We start from the raw sequence: 19,188 nt of genomic DNA on the forward strand, positions 1-19,188 counted from the left end.
CTTATTGCGTTAAAATATGTTACATGTAATTCCATACAAATTATTTGAAGGTGCGTAAAAATTTTTAATTTAATTTTGCAAATAAAAATATGATAAAACAAATTTATAGATTTATATTATTTACCACGACGTTACGTTTTCCCTGATGTCGCAAGCACCGATAAGTTCATTGAATCCTAGTCCTGTTCCACAATTGTATAATCTAGGCCTACCGCTAACGCAAAGATAAAATTTTTGACAATCCATAGAGTTAGGATAGAGCTTGTGACCTTCTAGCGGGTTCTCTTCTGGCGGGCATCTGAATCCAAGAAATGCTGTAAATTATAATATAGAAATTAATTAATTCTTTGATTTTTACACATTTTTGGTTACAAATATATTATTATAGTATTAAATATTGTGTAGTTGTTGTGCAAACAAATATAATTTAAATTTTAAATGATATATAATATATATATATATTTATGATGATTATATAGATTTGACTGAACACGAAATAGTTTCATAACATATCGTGATTTTTGTTATGTAATTTATATTTCAAATACGATATTATATGGAATTTTTAATGATTTTTTTTTTTTAATTTTTTTATTCGTGCATAATTGACACGTAGTAGGTACTATAACTAGAAAAAGTCATTGCTACTGTAATTTTGGATTTGAGTCTTCGTTATTAAATTTGTTGTAGTCAATAACGAATACAATATATTAAATTTATAAGTTATAGGTAGGTATTCAAACTTCACAGTGCAGTATAATAACTAGGTAAATAATCAATGTTTGTCTCATTATACTATATTGCTGTATTTAACATAAAACTGTTAATGAAGATTAATTGTATTATAGATTGGTCCTGTATTTGGTATTTACAATAACAGATCGGAACCAGAGTCCAGAGATCGTCAATTTATGAATGTTTTATGATTGTTCACTTCAATCTCGATAATACGTATACGTGTATTCAGTTCAAATATTCAATAGTTAATTAGATTTATGAATACTAATAACACTCGCCGAATGTACATGAATGAGGAATTGGATTTATAAATGTGATTCTCATTGATGCGCATTGTACATAATAATATCAATCAATTTGTACACTATTCATTGTAATATCAACATGTATAAAAAATATATCATACTATGTGTGTAGGTGTCTGCAGTTTTCACTATTCGTATTAGTTTAGCTTTTGATTTAGGTTTTAGTTTTTACTTATTGTATTATATTTTATATTGTAGCTAATATAACATGTATATTTTATAATATAAAATTAAAATTATTATAATTATTAGTTTACCTTCTGCATCACATGTGTCTACCTGATCCGGCCAGTCACATCTAAACGTCAACTCATTGAATGCCAATCCTTCTGGACAATCAAATTTGTATCCTATGCCGTTTACGCAATTCAGAAATTGACCACATTTTGTCTCGTCACCCAGTCGAAAGTAACCAAACTGTCTTGGACAGTCGCTGGTGGATTGCGGTGGTTCTGTATGGATATTAAGCAAATATTTTAGTTTTAAAACATTACTTATAGCTGAATTTTAATAGATAAAATAATGTATAACCCTCATTTCTATCAAATTTGAAACTTTGAAATAATTTAAAATCATGATTCATTATCCTTATACTGTAAATGGGAATCATAAACAAGTTAATAGTTTAAAAATAAAACTCACGCAATTGGGTTCTTCCTTCACAATCTACTTCTGGTGGATATTGGCACGGGTAAGAGAATATCGATGACTTAGAATTGAAAAACAGTCCGTCGGGGCATAATTTTTCTGCAGGTACGCCATTTTCGCATTGTAAATATCTAATAGGTACAACATACATTTTATTTCAATAGAATTATTTAAAAAAAAAATATTGTAGAAATTATTACAGCAGGTGAAAATGATGACATTAAGATGTAATAAAGAAAGAGGTGATTTTGAAAGAATAATATGTAGGTACAAAGATTTTTTACAATTACTTTCTTTTACATTATATTTACTTATGCTCAAATATACAGAATGACTCTTGTAAGTTTTTATGTTTTTGTAAATATATTTTTAAATAATTTAAATTTGTCACAAAACTATATTTTTACTTTTTTTTATTTCTATGATTTTCCAAGTTATACCTATAGGTTACCTAGAACTATAGGCTTGGACACTATTGAACCAATTAACATAACATTTTGATAACTCGAAATTTGTGAAATGTTATAGTTTTCTTTTACAATCCATATAAATTATAAATGGCTTATGAAAATCAAATTTTTTTGCATTCATTTATATGATTGCTATTGGTTACAGAAACAAAAGTGACTTTAACAGAATATATATATACAAAGTAATGTATGTAAAAATCAAATTTTGAAAAAAGAGAAAAATTAATTAATTAGTAACAAAAATGTAGATGAGTGCCGAGTGGAGTTGAGTGGCACAGGTTAGGTACACAGAAAAACATTGATCCAAAACTCCGTTCATCTAACCTTTACGTAAGTACTTATAACTAATTAGCTACTAGTTTTAAATTCTCAGAAAAATATTCTACTAATTAAAATGAAATAAAGAATGTGTGATATAATTTAAAATAGAGAAAAAATTAAAAAAATTATACAAAAATAATTGTAAAATACACAACTAATTGAAAAAAAAAAATGTTCTTTTGTAATGAGAAACCTCAAATTAGATATCTAAAAAAACTAAAAGGTTTGTAAATACAATTAATCATAAACCAAATAAAAATTAGTACCTATACGATGAGAAATCAACTCTGTATCATCAATTATTTTATTTTAATGATACGATATATTGAAAATGTGGAGTATAAATTCTAAAAAAAAAAGAATTAATTTTAATATTTATGCTTTATTAAATTCTCTTTTATTTTTTTCACATACATAGATCGAGCTATGTTCTGAATTATCGTCAAAGTATATTGTATGGTTATTTAATAATAAACTCAAACTATCACATATTCACACATGATTATGCTACATCGCGTAAATTGGTGTTATCTCTGTACAATAGTATGCAGTATGCACACGTATCTACGTTATCTATTACGTATTTTTTTCTCCCAACACGATAATGTTATTACTCATAATGACATACGTCAAAACTCACTTGTCGCACTGATTGCCCAACGGGTACCGTCCGTTTCTTTCTGGACAAACGCTACTACCTGAACACGTCAAAAATTAGACAAAAATTTGTCCGACTATTAATTTTATGCGGCGTGTCGCCTACTTACTTGTTGCAGCGTCGCGATCGTATCCGCCGTTGTCCAAAAACTGTCGCTGCCTTCTGACCGTTCTGCGCGTTACACCACCTGCAAATGATAATATGTATAATAAATTATGCGATCTGACGATAATGTCTATCCATAATATTATAATAAACGATTTGGGCGCAGTATAAATTATTGACGGATCGACTAGAATAAATATTTTCATATTTTTCTCTGTACGTGACCTTTTCGTTTATGTGTGTGTGTGTGTGTGATAACTCCCTTCAAAACATAATGTAAGATCTATAACTACACTACTCCACCCTGATGAAGTCCCACCAATACACTTGGCTGACTGCACCTATTTTAAGTGTTTTTTATAATAATGTTCCCGAATCGAGAAAGTAATGTCTATGACTTTAATGAACTCGCGTTATTTATACTTAATTAATTGAATAAATCGAACACTTAATTTAAAACATAAAAATAATGAATTTCATTAAAAAAAAAAAACAATTGTAAATAATTAGATAAAAAATATTATCAGAAAGTATAATCCTTGTGCAGTAAAAGTTGTGTTGTTGGTACCGTGTGACATCTTAAAATCATAATATCTGATATTTGATAAAAACACTGGTCTTATTCACATCTAAAATTTACCACGATTAATATATTTAGTCGTATATCATAGAATTAAGTATATAATAAAGTAGTTCTAGAAAAAAACTACTTTTGCTTAATCAATGTATACAAAATAAATTATTGTTGATGAACGTGATACTATTAATTAAAAATGTATATTATTATATTTCATATAAAATTTATATTAACTATTCTACCCGATCATCCTATTTTAATATTGAGAAAACACTTACAAAAATAATAAAATAATTGTACATTTTCTAAGCAATTTAGAGTATTTATAATAATAATAAAAAAATAGTGACTTTAAATACACTGAATAAATACTACAGTCATATAACACAGAGAACAATAGGATAATCGATTTAATATTTTATGTCTAATATTTTTGAAAATGAAATGAATCACCGCCATTTTACTCACACCAAAGAGACAAGACTAAAATCATATAGATTACATATTTAAAACTAGGTCTGAATCATGGTGGTATCGATAATAGTAATACTATAACGTCTGTCCAAATACTTGGGCAGGCGAGGACAAATTTGTATCCGGCAATATAATATGTTATTCATCGTATCCGTAGTCGGTGTATTATACTAATATTATAATTATTACTATATCGGTTTAAACACATGTCGTTATTATTAATTATTACGCAACGGGTAGCGATTTATGGTTCTTTTATCGTTAATACGGTAATACGCGTCGCCCGACGACCACGCTCCGACCACCTGGAGACTTGAGCGTTTTGAATTATGAATAATTATAGTATGATCGCTTGTACGTTATTTATACACTGTTTAGAAGTATTATTATAGGCGTATTGCAGTACGCACGCGTCATTATATTATGCGTTAATAATATTTGTGGGCTACAATCTACAATAGTTGTATTTGTATACACAGGTTGGTATTTAGTATTATATTATTGAACATATATAGTGGTAATATTATGATTATTGATAATATATTATATATTTATTATGTAAAACGAAGCGTTATAATGCCAAAGTTTTTATAGCTCTTGACAATAACCTTTTACGTTGAACTAATAATTATTGCCGTGTCACTTCCTTGTCGTGATGACATTTGAAACTAAAACATTATATCTATACTTATTTTAATATTATTAGGTTAAGTTTTTAAAAAGTACGAGTAAACTCTTTGAACTTTTAGCCTTGACTTTAAAGTTAACTTAGACGGCACAAATGTACAGCATTTATATTTAAATTTTCAAAGAACATTTTTCAAACGTTTTGTGGTCTTAATTGGTAGTTGGTTTAAGAAATCTTAAGAACGCCTGAACGCGTATATTTTTATTATTATTATTTTTTAAGAGTTTTAATAATTATCAGCGATACTTATATATTATGTTTAAGTTTTTGTAGTACCTACGTGTTTTGTAAAGTTTTGATTAATTAAGCTATATTTCACTGATTAATTAGGTGGTATTATCTCGGATGTGTCAGAAACGCGAACAATAATCGTGCTGTACGATTTATTCATAACTACGAAATAGCTTCAGGACGTAAATGAAAGGATGCAAAGTATTTTTTTTTTTTTTAATACAATTCGTGTAACTGAAACGTTGTTTTACGCTTATTTGCACACGATCAAAAAGGTTAAACAATTTACTTGAAGTTGCAGGCAATTGACATGTCATTATATATATTATATATTTATAATGTTTTCTATTTAAACTGGATTGCAAACCATAGCACGAATTTAATAACTATTAACATTTTAAGTAATACTCGTATTAGTGTTTTTTTTTTAAAGTGCGTGATTCATGAAATCTGTAATCCATCGTAGTATACTATCGATGTCATAAGTGCAGGCCAGTGGTGAGTAATAAGTTGGTATTTTATTATAACTAATATTATGTACTGTGTGAAATTAATTTGTTGAGCCGAATTTTCCAGAATAATTATATAGTATTTCCGATTTATTGCATTGGGGAACTGCAAAATGGCTTAAAAGAAATTGCAGTGGATATTACATTTATTAGTTTCATAAAAAATATATTACATATCCCTTTTGAATAAATAAAATTTTATATTTTTATTTATACTACGACTAGATAGCTGAATTTTATTTTTATAATATTACTAATTGTATAGAACTATAGACCCGACAACGCCCTAGAAAAAAATGAACAAAAATAAAATACGGAGCTACATTGGTGTATATTTTCAGTTTTGGTATACCTCAGTTTACGGGCAAGTCGGTATCGGTGTACTTTACTCTGTGAACTAATTCGGCTAAGATGGTAATCCGCCTTTGAGGAATATAATATAGCGCTTGGTACATTTTTAAACGTGATTCAAACTACTCTCTAATTTTTTTTGATACCTATCTCTAATCTTTGATATTTTCATAAATAAGTTTGAGGAGTATTTTTAAATTCTACACAGACATACGATCATTGCTTTTTGTTGTAAATTTGAAAAATAGACAATACAATAAAATATATTATTATACTTTATTAAAAACTAAATTCCTTCTTGGTCAGTTAGCCTATATATATATATTTTTTTTTTTTATAACCGATGCATAGCAACTTGCTACGCATAAAAAAATTAAACTTTCGTGAACCAAAACAAAATTCAAACGTGAGTTGAAAAAAGAAACAAATAACACCCCTAGAATCTCAGAGAATATATGTACCAAATTTAGTACCATTTGATTCAGTAGTACATAGGCCCCTATAATAACTTATAAGTACATTCATTTATAAATACATGTGTAGAAGAATGTGTAGTAGCTATCCATATTATTTCCATATCACATCAATTTAAAATTACGATTTTTCAATGAAAGTTACATTCGTTTTGGAAAATACTACAGCACTAAAGAAGTGACTTCTCCCTCTAGTTTTTGTGGTATCTATATGTTATACACATAAAGTCGTTATTGTCTGGTATATAAATACGCAGCTCATATTTACTATTAACAACTATATGTATAAGAATATATTGTAATAATTTATTGAATTATACACACGGATCGGAACACAGAACTAGTGTTTTGGAACATGAAATAACGAAATTCGATGACTAGTAATTTATTAATCATTTGAGGAATTTTGTCGCGGACTTTCGTCTCTCGGGTATTACCCGACTGCTGTAGGTGGTGAGTAATACATACACAACAACGGTGGCGTGGGATGTAAATAATATAGGCGCCCGTCGGTGTAATGCGAATACTATTATAATTTATTATCCATCTCAGGTCGGACCGAACTAACAATAGACACATTTGCGCTGGCGGAACGGGGTCGTGGATTGCGCCCGCTGCGTGAAGATTCACGAAAGGTTCGCGGAGGAACGTTGCGCAACGGCGTCCAGACGATTCCGTGTAGTGTTTCGATTTGGGGAGGGATTGGCTAGGAAACACAGCCGCGGTGACGGCTAAAAGGGGAGACTGTTGATGCGACGTCGAGGCACACGAGTGTCGGAGGTTAAAGTCGGGTCGGGATTTCAGCCCGAGGTAATCACGCTGCAGCGGCGGCGGCTCAGGCGAGGATGAACTCGCGGTTTTTTCATATTTAATAATATAGTCACTTATATAACGACCGCGCCGCGTGCACATATACCTACTCGCAATCATGTGCAAACAATACGTGTGCGTGTGCTTTACGCGATTTAAAAACGGCGTCTGTATGGGACCGATTATCATCGTTGCCCGAGTAAAAGAAAGCGTATTTGGGATTAGAACGATTGTTTTCGTTGGGCCGTTTGCGCTGACGATTTGACCGCGAACCTTACTCGGTGTAAAATGTTTTTTTGTCACTACAATGGTTTTTTTATGACTTCATATTTACATACTAGATATCATAAGCTAACATTTTTTAAGGGATCTACAATGAGGGACTTGAGAAATTTTCTAGGGATATCAAAATCTCATAATGTTCGTACCATATTTTACCTGTCAATAAATAATAAAAAAAAAATAATAATTTTAAGAATAAAATATATCTTGTAGATGGGTTGGATAAGATTTGTTTACGGCCAGCCCATCTTGTGACACCCGTAACTATATACGGACTGGGCGATTTGCCAATCATGCTCCCCTCCCTTTTATTATTTAATAATGAATTTATTCAAATTCTGGTTTTTGAAATTATTAAATATACTAAAAAACTATTGTTTTTTTCTTTAGATTTTTTGTAGTACTTAAGGAGAGGCGATCTAAACTTCTGTTTTTCAAAGATGAATCCCCCTTTTTTATTTTAATTGATTTAATAAATTATTATTTTGATCATTTTGATGTAGGTACCTAATTTAAAATTCAAACGAGTAGTTTTTCAATTTTTAAAATGATTATATTCAGGATTATAGTCATTAAAAATGATTTTACATAATTATAAAATAGATTTAAAGGATTTCGTATTTATTATATACTTACTGATCATTTTTATAAATTACATATTTTAATATTGATATATTATTATAAATTATTAAAATTTTTAAACTACCTAGCACCATATATTCTAAACCTATTATATTAATTAATAATGTATTATATAAAGTTAAATAACTCAGATATTATTAGTTTGAATTTTAATTTTGTTTCGTCAACATTTTCAGAAAAATTATTCACTAAATAATTTACGGCTGAAAGACTTTTTTCCAACTGTAAATTATATCGTTTAAAATCATAAGTTTTTATCTCTTCGGGACACTCTTAAAGTAATACAAAAAATTTCAAGAGTGAAAATATTTTTAATAATCTTTAAAGTTTAAATATAACTAAAAAATTTAAAAAAATCAGTTTTTAAAAACTGCAGTGTTGATGTATTGAAGAATTAAAAGGGATGGTGAGCATGATTGATGAATCCTCTGTATATTATTGTTTTTTTGATTTTAATTCATACACTAGCACCATTCAAGTTGTAACCTTGTAACGACCGTTAATAATTTTGTAATTATGAATGTAAGCGTTGTTTTTAAAAGATTGTATAAAGTAATCATATTATGCCTAATGTCTATCGATTATGAATCTTTCGATCCTGAAAGTTATCGTGGATATCATTGTCAAACCGTTACTATACATTCTATATAATATTATAATCATAGTTATAAAATTTTCCACGAAGAAAAAAGAATACTTATATATAATTTATTACTATGTTGATCAAACGACTTTTGTCTTGATAAATGCGACTCATATTACATACATCATACATGTTATACAATATAAAGTTAAAAATTATTGTCGAAAATTGCGTTCATTGAATGTAAATAGTCGATAATATAGACAGGTCGAGTCGTTAGTAATAATAATACTTAATGATAGTCATGATACGTATACCGTCGAACTTATCTGAATGAAAAATGAATATTTTGCTGACGAGGAATTCCACTGGATTGGGTATAATAATATCATGATTACCGTTCGATCCGACTAATGATATTATAATGCCATATAATTTAGTTTATTATTATAATAATACACGGAAGGAGATCACACCACGCGCTGTGGTTTACATATAAATTCTAAGACGGAATAATGTAATGAAATAATTAATGCTGACAATTATATTATTCCTAAAGGTGATATGGAAAAATTTAATAATAATTTTTACGTATATAATAGGTGTTCATAATTTAATTCTAATGTTCGTATATAGCAGTCGGAACAATCAAACGTCTCATCTCCGTGTTGCGTGATACAGACGAGTGAAAAATTATGCCACATTTGAAAAATTATAACTGATTTTAAAAGTTAAAGGTTAAGGTTTTGTTTTATAATATTGTGATCGGAATGTCTCGTAGTCGTGGTTTTGGGCAAATGGCCAGTGATGCCTTTTAATGATTATCTCGAAGGACCTCGTCCTTGGGCGATATCGATTATCCGATAAAATATTGTCCTTGCAAATTGAAGAATCACGTTTGGCTAATAAATTATAATACATTATATTCTACGCCTGGAAGCTTTGAAAAGCTTGAATGATAAAATACCGATTAAGGAAAATTTCGTTATACGTTCAATTTCTCTAAAATTTTTTTCCAAATCTGTGTTTTAACCTTGAATCAGAATGATCATATTATTGTTTTCATATTTTTTTAACTCCATGTAAGGGCTTATTTATCTGTTTGATATATAAAAAAAATTTTTATTTTTATAGCAAACAAAGATTTTATTCCACCTACAATCCTTATTATTCGTCAGTAACAACGTAAATCATTTGATAAATTGACATGTATTGATACGGTATACCTATAAATGTAATTTTTCTATGTTGTTTAACAATTTCTATATCTATTGAAAGTGTAAATACTTATGAGATTTTTAGTACTTATGTAGGTACTGAATAACAACAATCGATTTTCAATAAATATAAAAAGTGTGATTTATTGTTGATTGGTATCCACTATTTGTATTCAATTTATTCTCGAGATTGACTTTTATTTGAAATAAGTACTTAAAGATTGAGTAAGATTAAAGAAATAATAATTTTTTTCAAACTTTTTTATTTCGATTAATATTGTTATTATTTACTTTGCCTTGATTTTTTAAACAGAAAATGTTGATAGTAGCTAAAATAGTACCTAAAGATTAATCGAATCATTAATAATATTTTATTTATTATAATATTCATTTTGAGATTTTATTTTGAAATCAATGGACTTTCCTTGACAAATAGAGTTTTATACGAATGATTTATTTCAAGCCATGTGTGTAATTTATTTTCTTTTTGTTCGGAAAAAGAAATTGTTTATTTAAACAATGTCGTCTCATATTTTAATATGACGTATTTAATCATACTGAGCTCTCATGAATGCAAATGTTGGCCATCGTACAGTCTATAAGAAAGCAAATTACGAAAAACTATAATGGATTATAATATTTTATATTGTCTACGACTCCCACGAAACAACCGGAGTGCATCACCTAATCGCGATTTATAATGTTTCAGAAGTCCAATTTCAATCCTAATGTCCTATTATACGCTTCCTACGCAATATTAAGAAATTACGTATAATTATATTTTATAGTTATTGCTAGACTGCTAGAGAATACTCGCATGCGGATCTTTTTGAAATGTTATAATAACGATGCACATCAACCAAACGCGGCAAATACGATGCAATTATTATTACTTAACGTTTATCAACAGTGTTCTATATTATGTATTGTGCCGTTATTAAAATGTTGCATTGTGTTTACAAAATTACGTATTAACCTGCATTTGACCTATAATAGTGCAATAAAACAGATTTTTTATAAAAATTTGTTTTCGATGAGAAGGTCGTGCAGCGCATTGTTTTATAAGGATAAAAATAATAATATGGGTCGTCCGTGGAAATGATATTATTATTACGCGGTACAGTTGAAACGAAACATAAATACAACGTACAACGCCGCATGGGCGCACGCAAACCGATCGCGAATTGATAGATGAACAGATGATGTATATACATAATGTGAACAATCTGAATGTGAAAGTTTTAATAATCGAAAAACTCTTCGCGCGTTCGAGAACACACACATATGTATAATATATTATAATATTATACAGTTATAATATATAATACACGTTTGCGTGTGAACATCGTCGCAAAAATCGTTTAATCGGATCGATAAATACTTTGAGAGCGTTTGTACGCATCTTGTGAACAGAAAAAATAAAGTAGTTTTAAGAGGACGATGCTACCTTGGTGTTGTACACGACAACATCGCGCGCGCATGATTTGTGTTTTGCGCTCGTCCATTCGTCCACCGAATACGTAATCCGGCAAAATTACAGTTCTGCTGCAGCCGAAACGGAATTAATACGAAATATTACAGAATCACGCGATTCGACCTATTACGAAACGCATACACATCTGTTATATAGACAATAAAATATTACGAACCACCGTTGTCTTTGTAGCATTGTCGAAGTTCCATTGCGTTATTGTTTTTATTTTAAAATATTATAATAGGCACTAAAATGCGCGCGATCGCCACTTGGAGAGATCGATGTCGTGCAGTCGTTTCGCGGGTCTCTGTATCCGCCATTTAATTAAAAAATCGTCTAAATAAATCAAAAGTAGTATCAAAATCGATTGTTTTTTAAATGACATTAAAATTTGTAATGTAATCAAAACAAGTATAAATAAATAGTTGTTTATAGTTTATACCAATCATTTTAGAATTTTTATATGCACATACACTTAAAACATAAAAAGAAAATTATTCAAATTTAAAATTAAATTACAGCAAATAGTTCTATGATACTGTTCACCGGTAGCCGGTAGGTAATAAGTAGTAATTAATATTTAGTTATTTAGTTTGGTGTGTTTTATAACCGCGCGCAACGACGACAGGTTTCTCGTTTAGGTTTCAAGTAGATATCAACATTGAAATCGAACAAATACAAGCGATGCGTATTACATAAATCAATAAAAAGAAAAATTACGTTGAGATTTTGAATACAAATCATTTAACAAATTGATCAGTATATTATTGCGCGGCAAAATAAAAATTGTAAGATCAATAAATTATTTTAAATTTAAATCAAAAATCACAAATATGAAATATTGTCTATAAAAGTGAAATTAAAATTTATTTCAAAAATTCTTATTTCGATTTCAAGCCCGGTTTTCTATAAAATAATTTCGTCGCCGAAGACGATGGAAAAAAATCAGTCACCCCGTCGCGTACTATGAAACAGCGGTGGTAGTAAAAACAGTCCGTTGTAACTCGTAGGTAAAATATTTTAATAATATCATAATAAACGCCTTTCTCGGTCGTATTGAGAGACGACAGAACATAATATTATTATAATATTTTAATAATGTGATACGTGCACTGACCTGCATAAATGACCGACGTGGCCGCGATCACCGCGACGACGACGAGTACGCGAAACATAACACGAACTAAAATAATAACGTATAATGTGCGCTAAACGTATTCGGACGAATCGGTTCGAGCGACAAAAACGCACTGCATGGACCGATCGCGCGTGCTCGTCGCCGCGACGGTCTCGGGCCGGTGTTGCTGCTGCAGCGGTGGGACGAGGAAGGACCGCGTAAGATATATAATACGCACACGACTATATTATGTATAATAATAATATTATAATGCCCGCCATAACATTATCAGAAGTTGCATAACGCCGCGCGAGATGATCCGAACAACATTCTTCCATCTAGCCCGAGCATATACACACCAACATACAATAATATATTATAAATTTATAAACATCTATAATTATACAGAGTGATTTTCCAAGCTTGTCCACAACCCAGTTTTTTCTTTATCAATGAATTCATTTAAATTATAATTTCGGAAATATCGAAGACCAATATTTTCGAATATTTAGATTTTTTTCTTCGAATGATAACCAATGATAACCAACAAATTTGTTTACTCCGACAACTTTTTCAAAGTACTAGATGCTATAATAATATGATATCTAATATAGTAATAGATTACCTACCTGCTTTGAATTTCAAAATATAACCATAGCCATTGGTCTATATCGTTCAAATCTAAATATATAACAGGATCTATTATCTTAGTGTTCAAAGTTATAGAACTCAAAATAACTTGTTCAAATCCTAAATTTAGATACATTAACATTTTTGAAAATGCCATCTGCTAATTTATGGAAAAAAAGTCAATTTTTATTTGAAAATAAAAACAGAAGTCGGTATTGTTTCAGAATATTCCTTAAAATGTGTTAAAAACCTAAGCGTGTAAAAATACGCTCATGAAGTATTTACAAGATTGATTACGAAAATAGGGCAGTAATAGACCGGGGTTTCTCAAAACACAATTTTAGTAAAGCGCAGGACGAGGGTGAGGGCGAATACCTCATTTGATCCATTATATTATAATGTATTTATCAAATATTATTTGTATTTAGTTATCATCACAGTGCGGAAGAAATCTGTTTTTATTCCTATTTCGTCACCTATTACATTACAATCAAGAATTCAAAAAAACTTCATTATTAAAGAATACGATTGGCGAATCACTCTGTATATTCTTATAAGATAGGTAGTATTGCTTGAATATAACATAATAATAACGTATTTACGTATGTAGTAATCCATAAAGTATTTCAGATAATATTATGCATTCATATTACCTATATTATATTTATGGCGTGTAGTCGTGGCGAGGATTGTGGAACTGCAACAGTTGCATCGCGTGTATAGCCCCTAATATTATTATTATCATCATCGATTAAATGCATTATAAATGTCGCAAAAAAATTAAAAATGCAAGATGTTTAAAATTATATATAATTATGTATATTTATCATAGCATAGTATTTATCGTTCATAAAATATTTTTTACGTAAAGCATGCATCTTCTTTATTAGCCTGATAATTATTTTGAAATTAACCCTAGACAGTTTTTACATATTTTATTGTAATGATAAATTTGACCCATAAATATAAAATCTTCAAATCTACAATAAGTTATTTTTTTAGTATTGTCGTCTGCAGACTAAAGTTTGTTTACCTGCAACTATTTCTTTCATCATGGAATACGACGAAACAGTGCAAATATATTTAAAAAGCACTTAAAAATAAAAAGAAACAAAGTAACAGATTCATTTTTCTTTGATGTATGAAACGAATTTTGTGCTTGAAAAGCAATATAATAATTATATTTTTGAACATTCGAAGATAAAAACAATTGTAGTTTAAATTCATGTCTTATGGGTATTTTTCGATGACGTTGTTTTTTTTTTTTTTCGGTTTATCATATGGTTAATGGTTATAATAAAAATATGTGTTATAATAATTCAAATATTATTTTTATTCGTCTCTGCAGCCACCTCTTTTATTGGCTTCGGGGCAGCCACGACACCCGTCGTCGTCGTTGTCGTCGTCGTCGTCGTCAAGGCAAGGTCGACGACAACATGTTGGCAGACGCGCCGCCGCCGCGACAGAGTTTTAATACGTAATATTCATATCTATGTTGTGTGCAGGTACAAGTAGGTACTTAATATATTATATTATATTATTATAATTTTTTACTATGGTTACATCGATATAGGTATAATTTACCTGTGAGTCGGGTATATGCTTTATTCGTCTTATAGTCGAATAAAACTCGTATTTTAAAACGAATAGGTAACTATACTGCAATATATTATATATGTATATTTTTTCTTCGTAATGTGCGTTATCGGATGGATATATTATACATATCTTACCTGTTGCCGCCACACATCGGAAGTTTCGACACGAGGTCGACGAGCACCGCTCATCGTCGACTGATCTTTTCTCTTGGAACAAGTGTATGGCGTGTGCGTTTAATTTAATCGAAAACACACGGTCACGTCGCCGTGTGTAAGCGATGCATATCCGTTTTCCATGTGTTCCTACAATCGTCGATCGATTAAAGCATCGATGGTGTATGCAATTGTTTGAATTAATTTTCCAGTTTTTCATAGCATTGCAGTTACCGTCGTTAATCGCTGGTCTATCATTTTTCTTTATTCCTATAACAATATATTACTATATAAGTATAAAATTATTCTAACAAATGGTCTGCATTTTTTATCGATAAATTTTGATCACTGACAGTAAAAATACATTTTAAATATAAAATGAACTTAAAAACAAATAAATACAACACAATTGCAGTAGAACATGTAAATCTGATACATGTGTACTTGATAATTTTTTTATTGATTTTTAACGACTTACAATTTTACATATTTTTAGTTTATCCGAATCAATACATTTTAACAACGTAAGGATTGACACGATATGTAGTGGTTTTTAAAATCCTTAACCCTGCTAAATTTAAAAGTAATTATTAATTATGTGGACCTCAGAGTTTCAAACATTGAATGAAGTATCAGTGTATAGACGACTTCCTGTAGAATTAGATTGTATCGTGTTTGTATGCCTTTTGGCGCTAACACGGCAACACACTCACTAATAAGCGTATTAATAATAAAATTGGTTACTGAATAATTTCTATACAATGCACGAATATAAATCTTGTAAAAACATTTAAATGTTACATAAATTTAATACTCGTATTATGTTTTTTGTGTTTACAATTCTATACCTAAGACCTAGGTACCTAAATTTTTAAGTACAATTTTTATCTCGTATTATTGATTGAGAAACTGTAGAAAGTATGTGTATGTTTCATGTTTTGTTATAAAGTTAAATTATTAAAAAAGAAAACCCTCTAGAATATTTATACCACGTTTTTCCCTTTATGTTTTTAATGGATCTATTATATTGCAGTAAAACGTATGTTAACCTCGTGTTTTAAGAAGTATACAGATCCCAATGTTTGTATGCTACGTAGTACGTATACCGTGCGAAATGAATAAAGACAATAAATTCTCCCGTGGCAGCTTCTTATGGTACACACATTTATTTTGTACAAACGAAAACTCAACGAATCGATACCAACCATTAACCAACGAGATTGCCAACCAGACTGATCCAGTCATTGTGTGATTCTCAAAGATGATCATATTATTATATGAAACCGGTATATATCTGGTCTATAGTACTTCACCTTGTCGTTAAGTTTATGATTCTGGTTTTTTTTATATATACATGTATATTTAAATAATTTAAATATTTCAAAATTAATTCCCTTTGTATATAAAAAAAAATTATGGCGATATCTTTTGAAGAATTATTGTGAAATGATTTTGTAAGAAAATCAAAATCAAAGGAATTGAAAATTTGCAACTATAAATAAATTCACAAGTTAAATTCTGTACTATATGTTTAATAAATTTTACTTCTATAATCACCGTGTTATATTTATTTAATAGGATAAAAGACTGAAACAAATCAAGGTAAACACGTAAAAATAAATATTATTCTACTTCTGAGCGTCGTGAAAATATGTTTCTATAAAATATATTTTTAATCAATGTAGTGGATACTTTTAAGATTATTGACACTTCTTCCGCCTTATTTCTTTGAAAATTATTTTTCTTCTTTACAACATAAATTAATTTAATTGTTTTTGAAAAACTAAGAATAATTTTCGCCATAATCCGACGCTGATTATGTCTTGTTTTATTTATAACTCAAGTCTAAACATTTTGTAATAACTCATTTAACTAATTTGTTTTGAAATAGTAAGTAAATCATATCTCATTTTACGAAACTAAAATAATACCCTGATAATTTCACCGCAGTGTAAAAAATTATGAATAAAATTAAAAATAATTAATTTACTTGGATATAATATTTCTATATTTTATAATTGCTTGTAATTTCTGAAAGTCACGATAATTGGATTTATTTTACGAAAAAAAAAACATAACATAACTATATGGTTATAAAAATAAATGAAAATGTAAATATTTGTATTACTACTTTCTAAGAACTTACCCGATTTGAACTAACCTTCAAGGATGCCCCAGTACTTGTTTTTAGTATAAATATTTTTTTTAATTTTTGATTAGGTAACTAAATAATTTTTAAATAACAACATGCAAATTATTTATTTTGTTATTGAAAAATATAAAATTATAAAATTATATTTTAGTTATTAAAAATATTTTCTGTACAAATATTGTATAATATAGTAAATTTGAGAATAAAAGAAGGAATATGAATAAAGAAATGAACACTTAAATAGAGAAACCGTCACGAACAGTATCTTAATTTTATTCTTAATAAATCTTTTTTGTTAGTGTTAAATGGGTTTCTGTAATTAACGTGAAATTATTATTTTGTTTTATTACCACACATTAAATATTGAAGTTAAGTTAACTTTTGTTTTGGGTAATCAATTTATGTCTCATAATAATTTTTATAAAGAAGAGAATATATAATATTATGGTTGGTTACAATTTTTAAAAATCAATTTATCAATGACAGCTGTTAAATATGAAACCGATAAGTGGGTTGATAAGGGTTTTAAATTCGTTTATGAAAAAAGTTAATTGAATAGTTAAGTTAGTACTTGGGTATAATATAGTGTATATTATCTATTATTTGTATTAATTGAGTGTTCTAGACCTCTAGTATTTGATTTGATATCTCGTAGCCAAGTTTGGTAGGGAATATTATTATCATTCCAATTTAAAGTGCTGTCAGAAATTTGCTTGTTTCTAACATTATAGGAATGCAACTTGAATTATCTTGATTAATAATTGTGTTTTTACGTGATTGAGAATGTGATTGGTTATATATTTTTTTGAAAATCATAAGTTTTTTAAGATGATGCATTCACAAATATTTGATTACTATTTCAAAAGAAATATTTGATAGGAGTATTTCAGTTTGTGGTATTTGTCTGCAGTTAGCTCTATAGTTGATTTGTTATTATAATTCATAGGGATATTAATTAAAAAGATATAATATTATACGAGCTGTCACCTGCGAAGGGTCACGTCACGAGGGTGGAGCCTCGTGAATAGTCGTTTGCAAATTTTGGGGCTATTTCTTTGTTTTATAGTTATTTTGATCATACAATGCTATATAAAGTATACATACCTTATACTTACGCAAAATAACACAAATTTAAGGTGTATTTAAATTCTCATAAATATACTTATTACTCATAGATAATAAAAACGATTTTTTCCTCATATTAATATTAATAATATTACACCCTGGAAATATATTATATAATAATATTATAACGTCATTAAATGAATAACAATAATAATGATTGCTAAACAATAACATTGGGCATGGCATTTCGTGGGTTTTCGCATCATACAGCCAATAAGTGTGCTACTGACTTTCTATACTACTTTTCTATTGGTTATTATTATTATTGGATGCATTTTAACCATCTTAACTACTTGAGTCTCAAGATTAAGTACGTCAGTAGTAGTTAGAATGCAGTGATCTATACTTCAAACTCCGCAGGACAGTTCAAAGCACTGAGCCGTTGTAATATCTCATATATTATATATAGAAAATTATAATTGATTCATCGTCGATTCTATATACAGTATACACATTCTGAGGTGAGTGGGTGATTGCTTAACTATACGCTTTAAACAATTATTGTAATATATTATAATATATAATACATATACGTAGAAATTCAAATTGTATAGAAGAGACACAAAACTTATTTTGTGTAACTTAATTATTATGTTCTCTTTTCGAGTTACTATATAGGAACTATATGTGTTTCTATAGTAACAGTATGTGTATCTTTATTATATTTATTTCAAAAAGGGAACATAATAAGTAACTATAAAAAAGTTTTTTTTATCTCTCCTGTAAAATTTGAATTTCTGGAGATGTTCCTTTCCCAAATAACTCATTTATTTAATTACATGACATTTACACGTCGTATTTATTATTTCAATTATGAAAAAGTAAATAAAGATTAAAAAGCTAACAATTAAGGATAA

At 28.8% G+C, this 19,188-nt stretch overlaps 1 protein-coding gene and 2 long non-coding RNA genes across 4 annotated transcripts in view; 2 read left to right on the plus strand and 1 right to left on the minus strand.

Moving 5' to 3' along the window:
- Positions 1 to 1,029, plus strand: part of LOC126551378 (uncharacterized) — a 10,550-nt gene extending 9,521 nt beyond the window's left edge. The window contains exon 4 of the long non-coding RNA XR_007605275.1: positions 849 to 1,029. This is a non-coding gene — a long non-coding RNA (uncharacterized LOC126551378). The remainder of the gene's footprint in view (positions 1 to 848) is intronic.
- LOC114130271 (protein obstructor-E-like) overlaps positions 1 to 15,300 on the minus strand; it is a 15,998-nt gene extending 698 nt beyond the window's left edge. The window contains exons 1-6 of one of the 2 annotated variants that reach the window (XM_050204490.1): positions 15,037 to 15,300; positions 3,250 to 3,327; positions 3,123 to 3,180; positions 1,686 to 1,822; positions 1,301 to 1,495; positions 125 to 314 (exon numbers count right to left, since the gene is read on the minus strand). In XM_050204490.1, the coding sequence (XP_050060447.1) occupies positions 125 to 314; positions 1,301 to 1,495; positions 1,686 to 1,822; positions 3,123 to 3,180; positions 3,250 to 3,327; positions 15,037 to 15,274 (896 nt within the window). In that variant the 5' untranslated portion in view covers positions 15,275 to 15,300. Of the gene's footprint in view, positions 1 to 124; positions 315 to 1,300; positions 1,496 to 1,685; positions 1,823 to 3,122; positions 3,181 to 3,249; positions 3,328 to 12,673; positions 12,985 to 15,036 lie in introns of those variants that run through there. The other variant, XM_050204491.1, reaches the window with a different exon arrangement.
- On the plus strand, positions 1,829 to 16,521 carry LOC126551379 (uncharacterized). Its single transcript, XR_007605276.1, has 3 exons — positions 1,829 to 2,491; positions 14,652 to 14,818; positions 16,088 to 16,521. It is a non-coding gene; the product is annotated as an uncharacterized LOC126551379 (long non-coding RNA).
- Positions 16,522 to 19,188: the final 2,667 nt, after the last annotated feature.

Source organism: Aphis gossypii, chromosome 3 (genome assembly GCF_020184175.1).
Source record: "Aphis gossypii isolate Hap1 chromosome 3, ASM2018417v2, whole genome shotgun sequence".
Classification (NCBI taxonomy): Eukaryota; Metazoa; Arthropoda; class Insecta; order Hemiptera; family Aphididae; genus Aphis; species Aphis gossypii.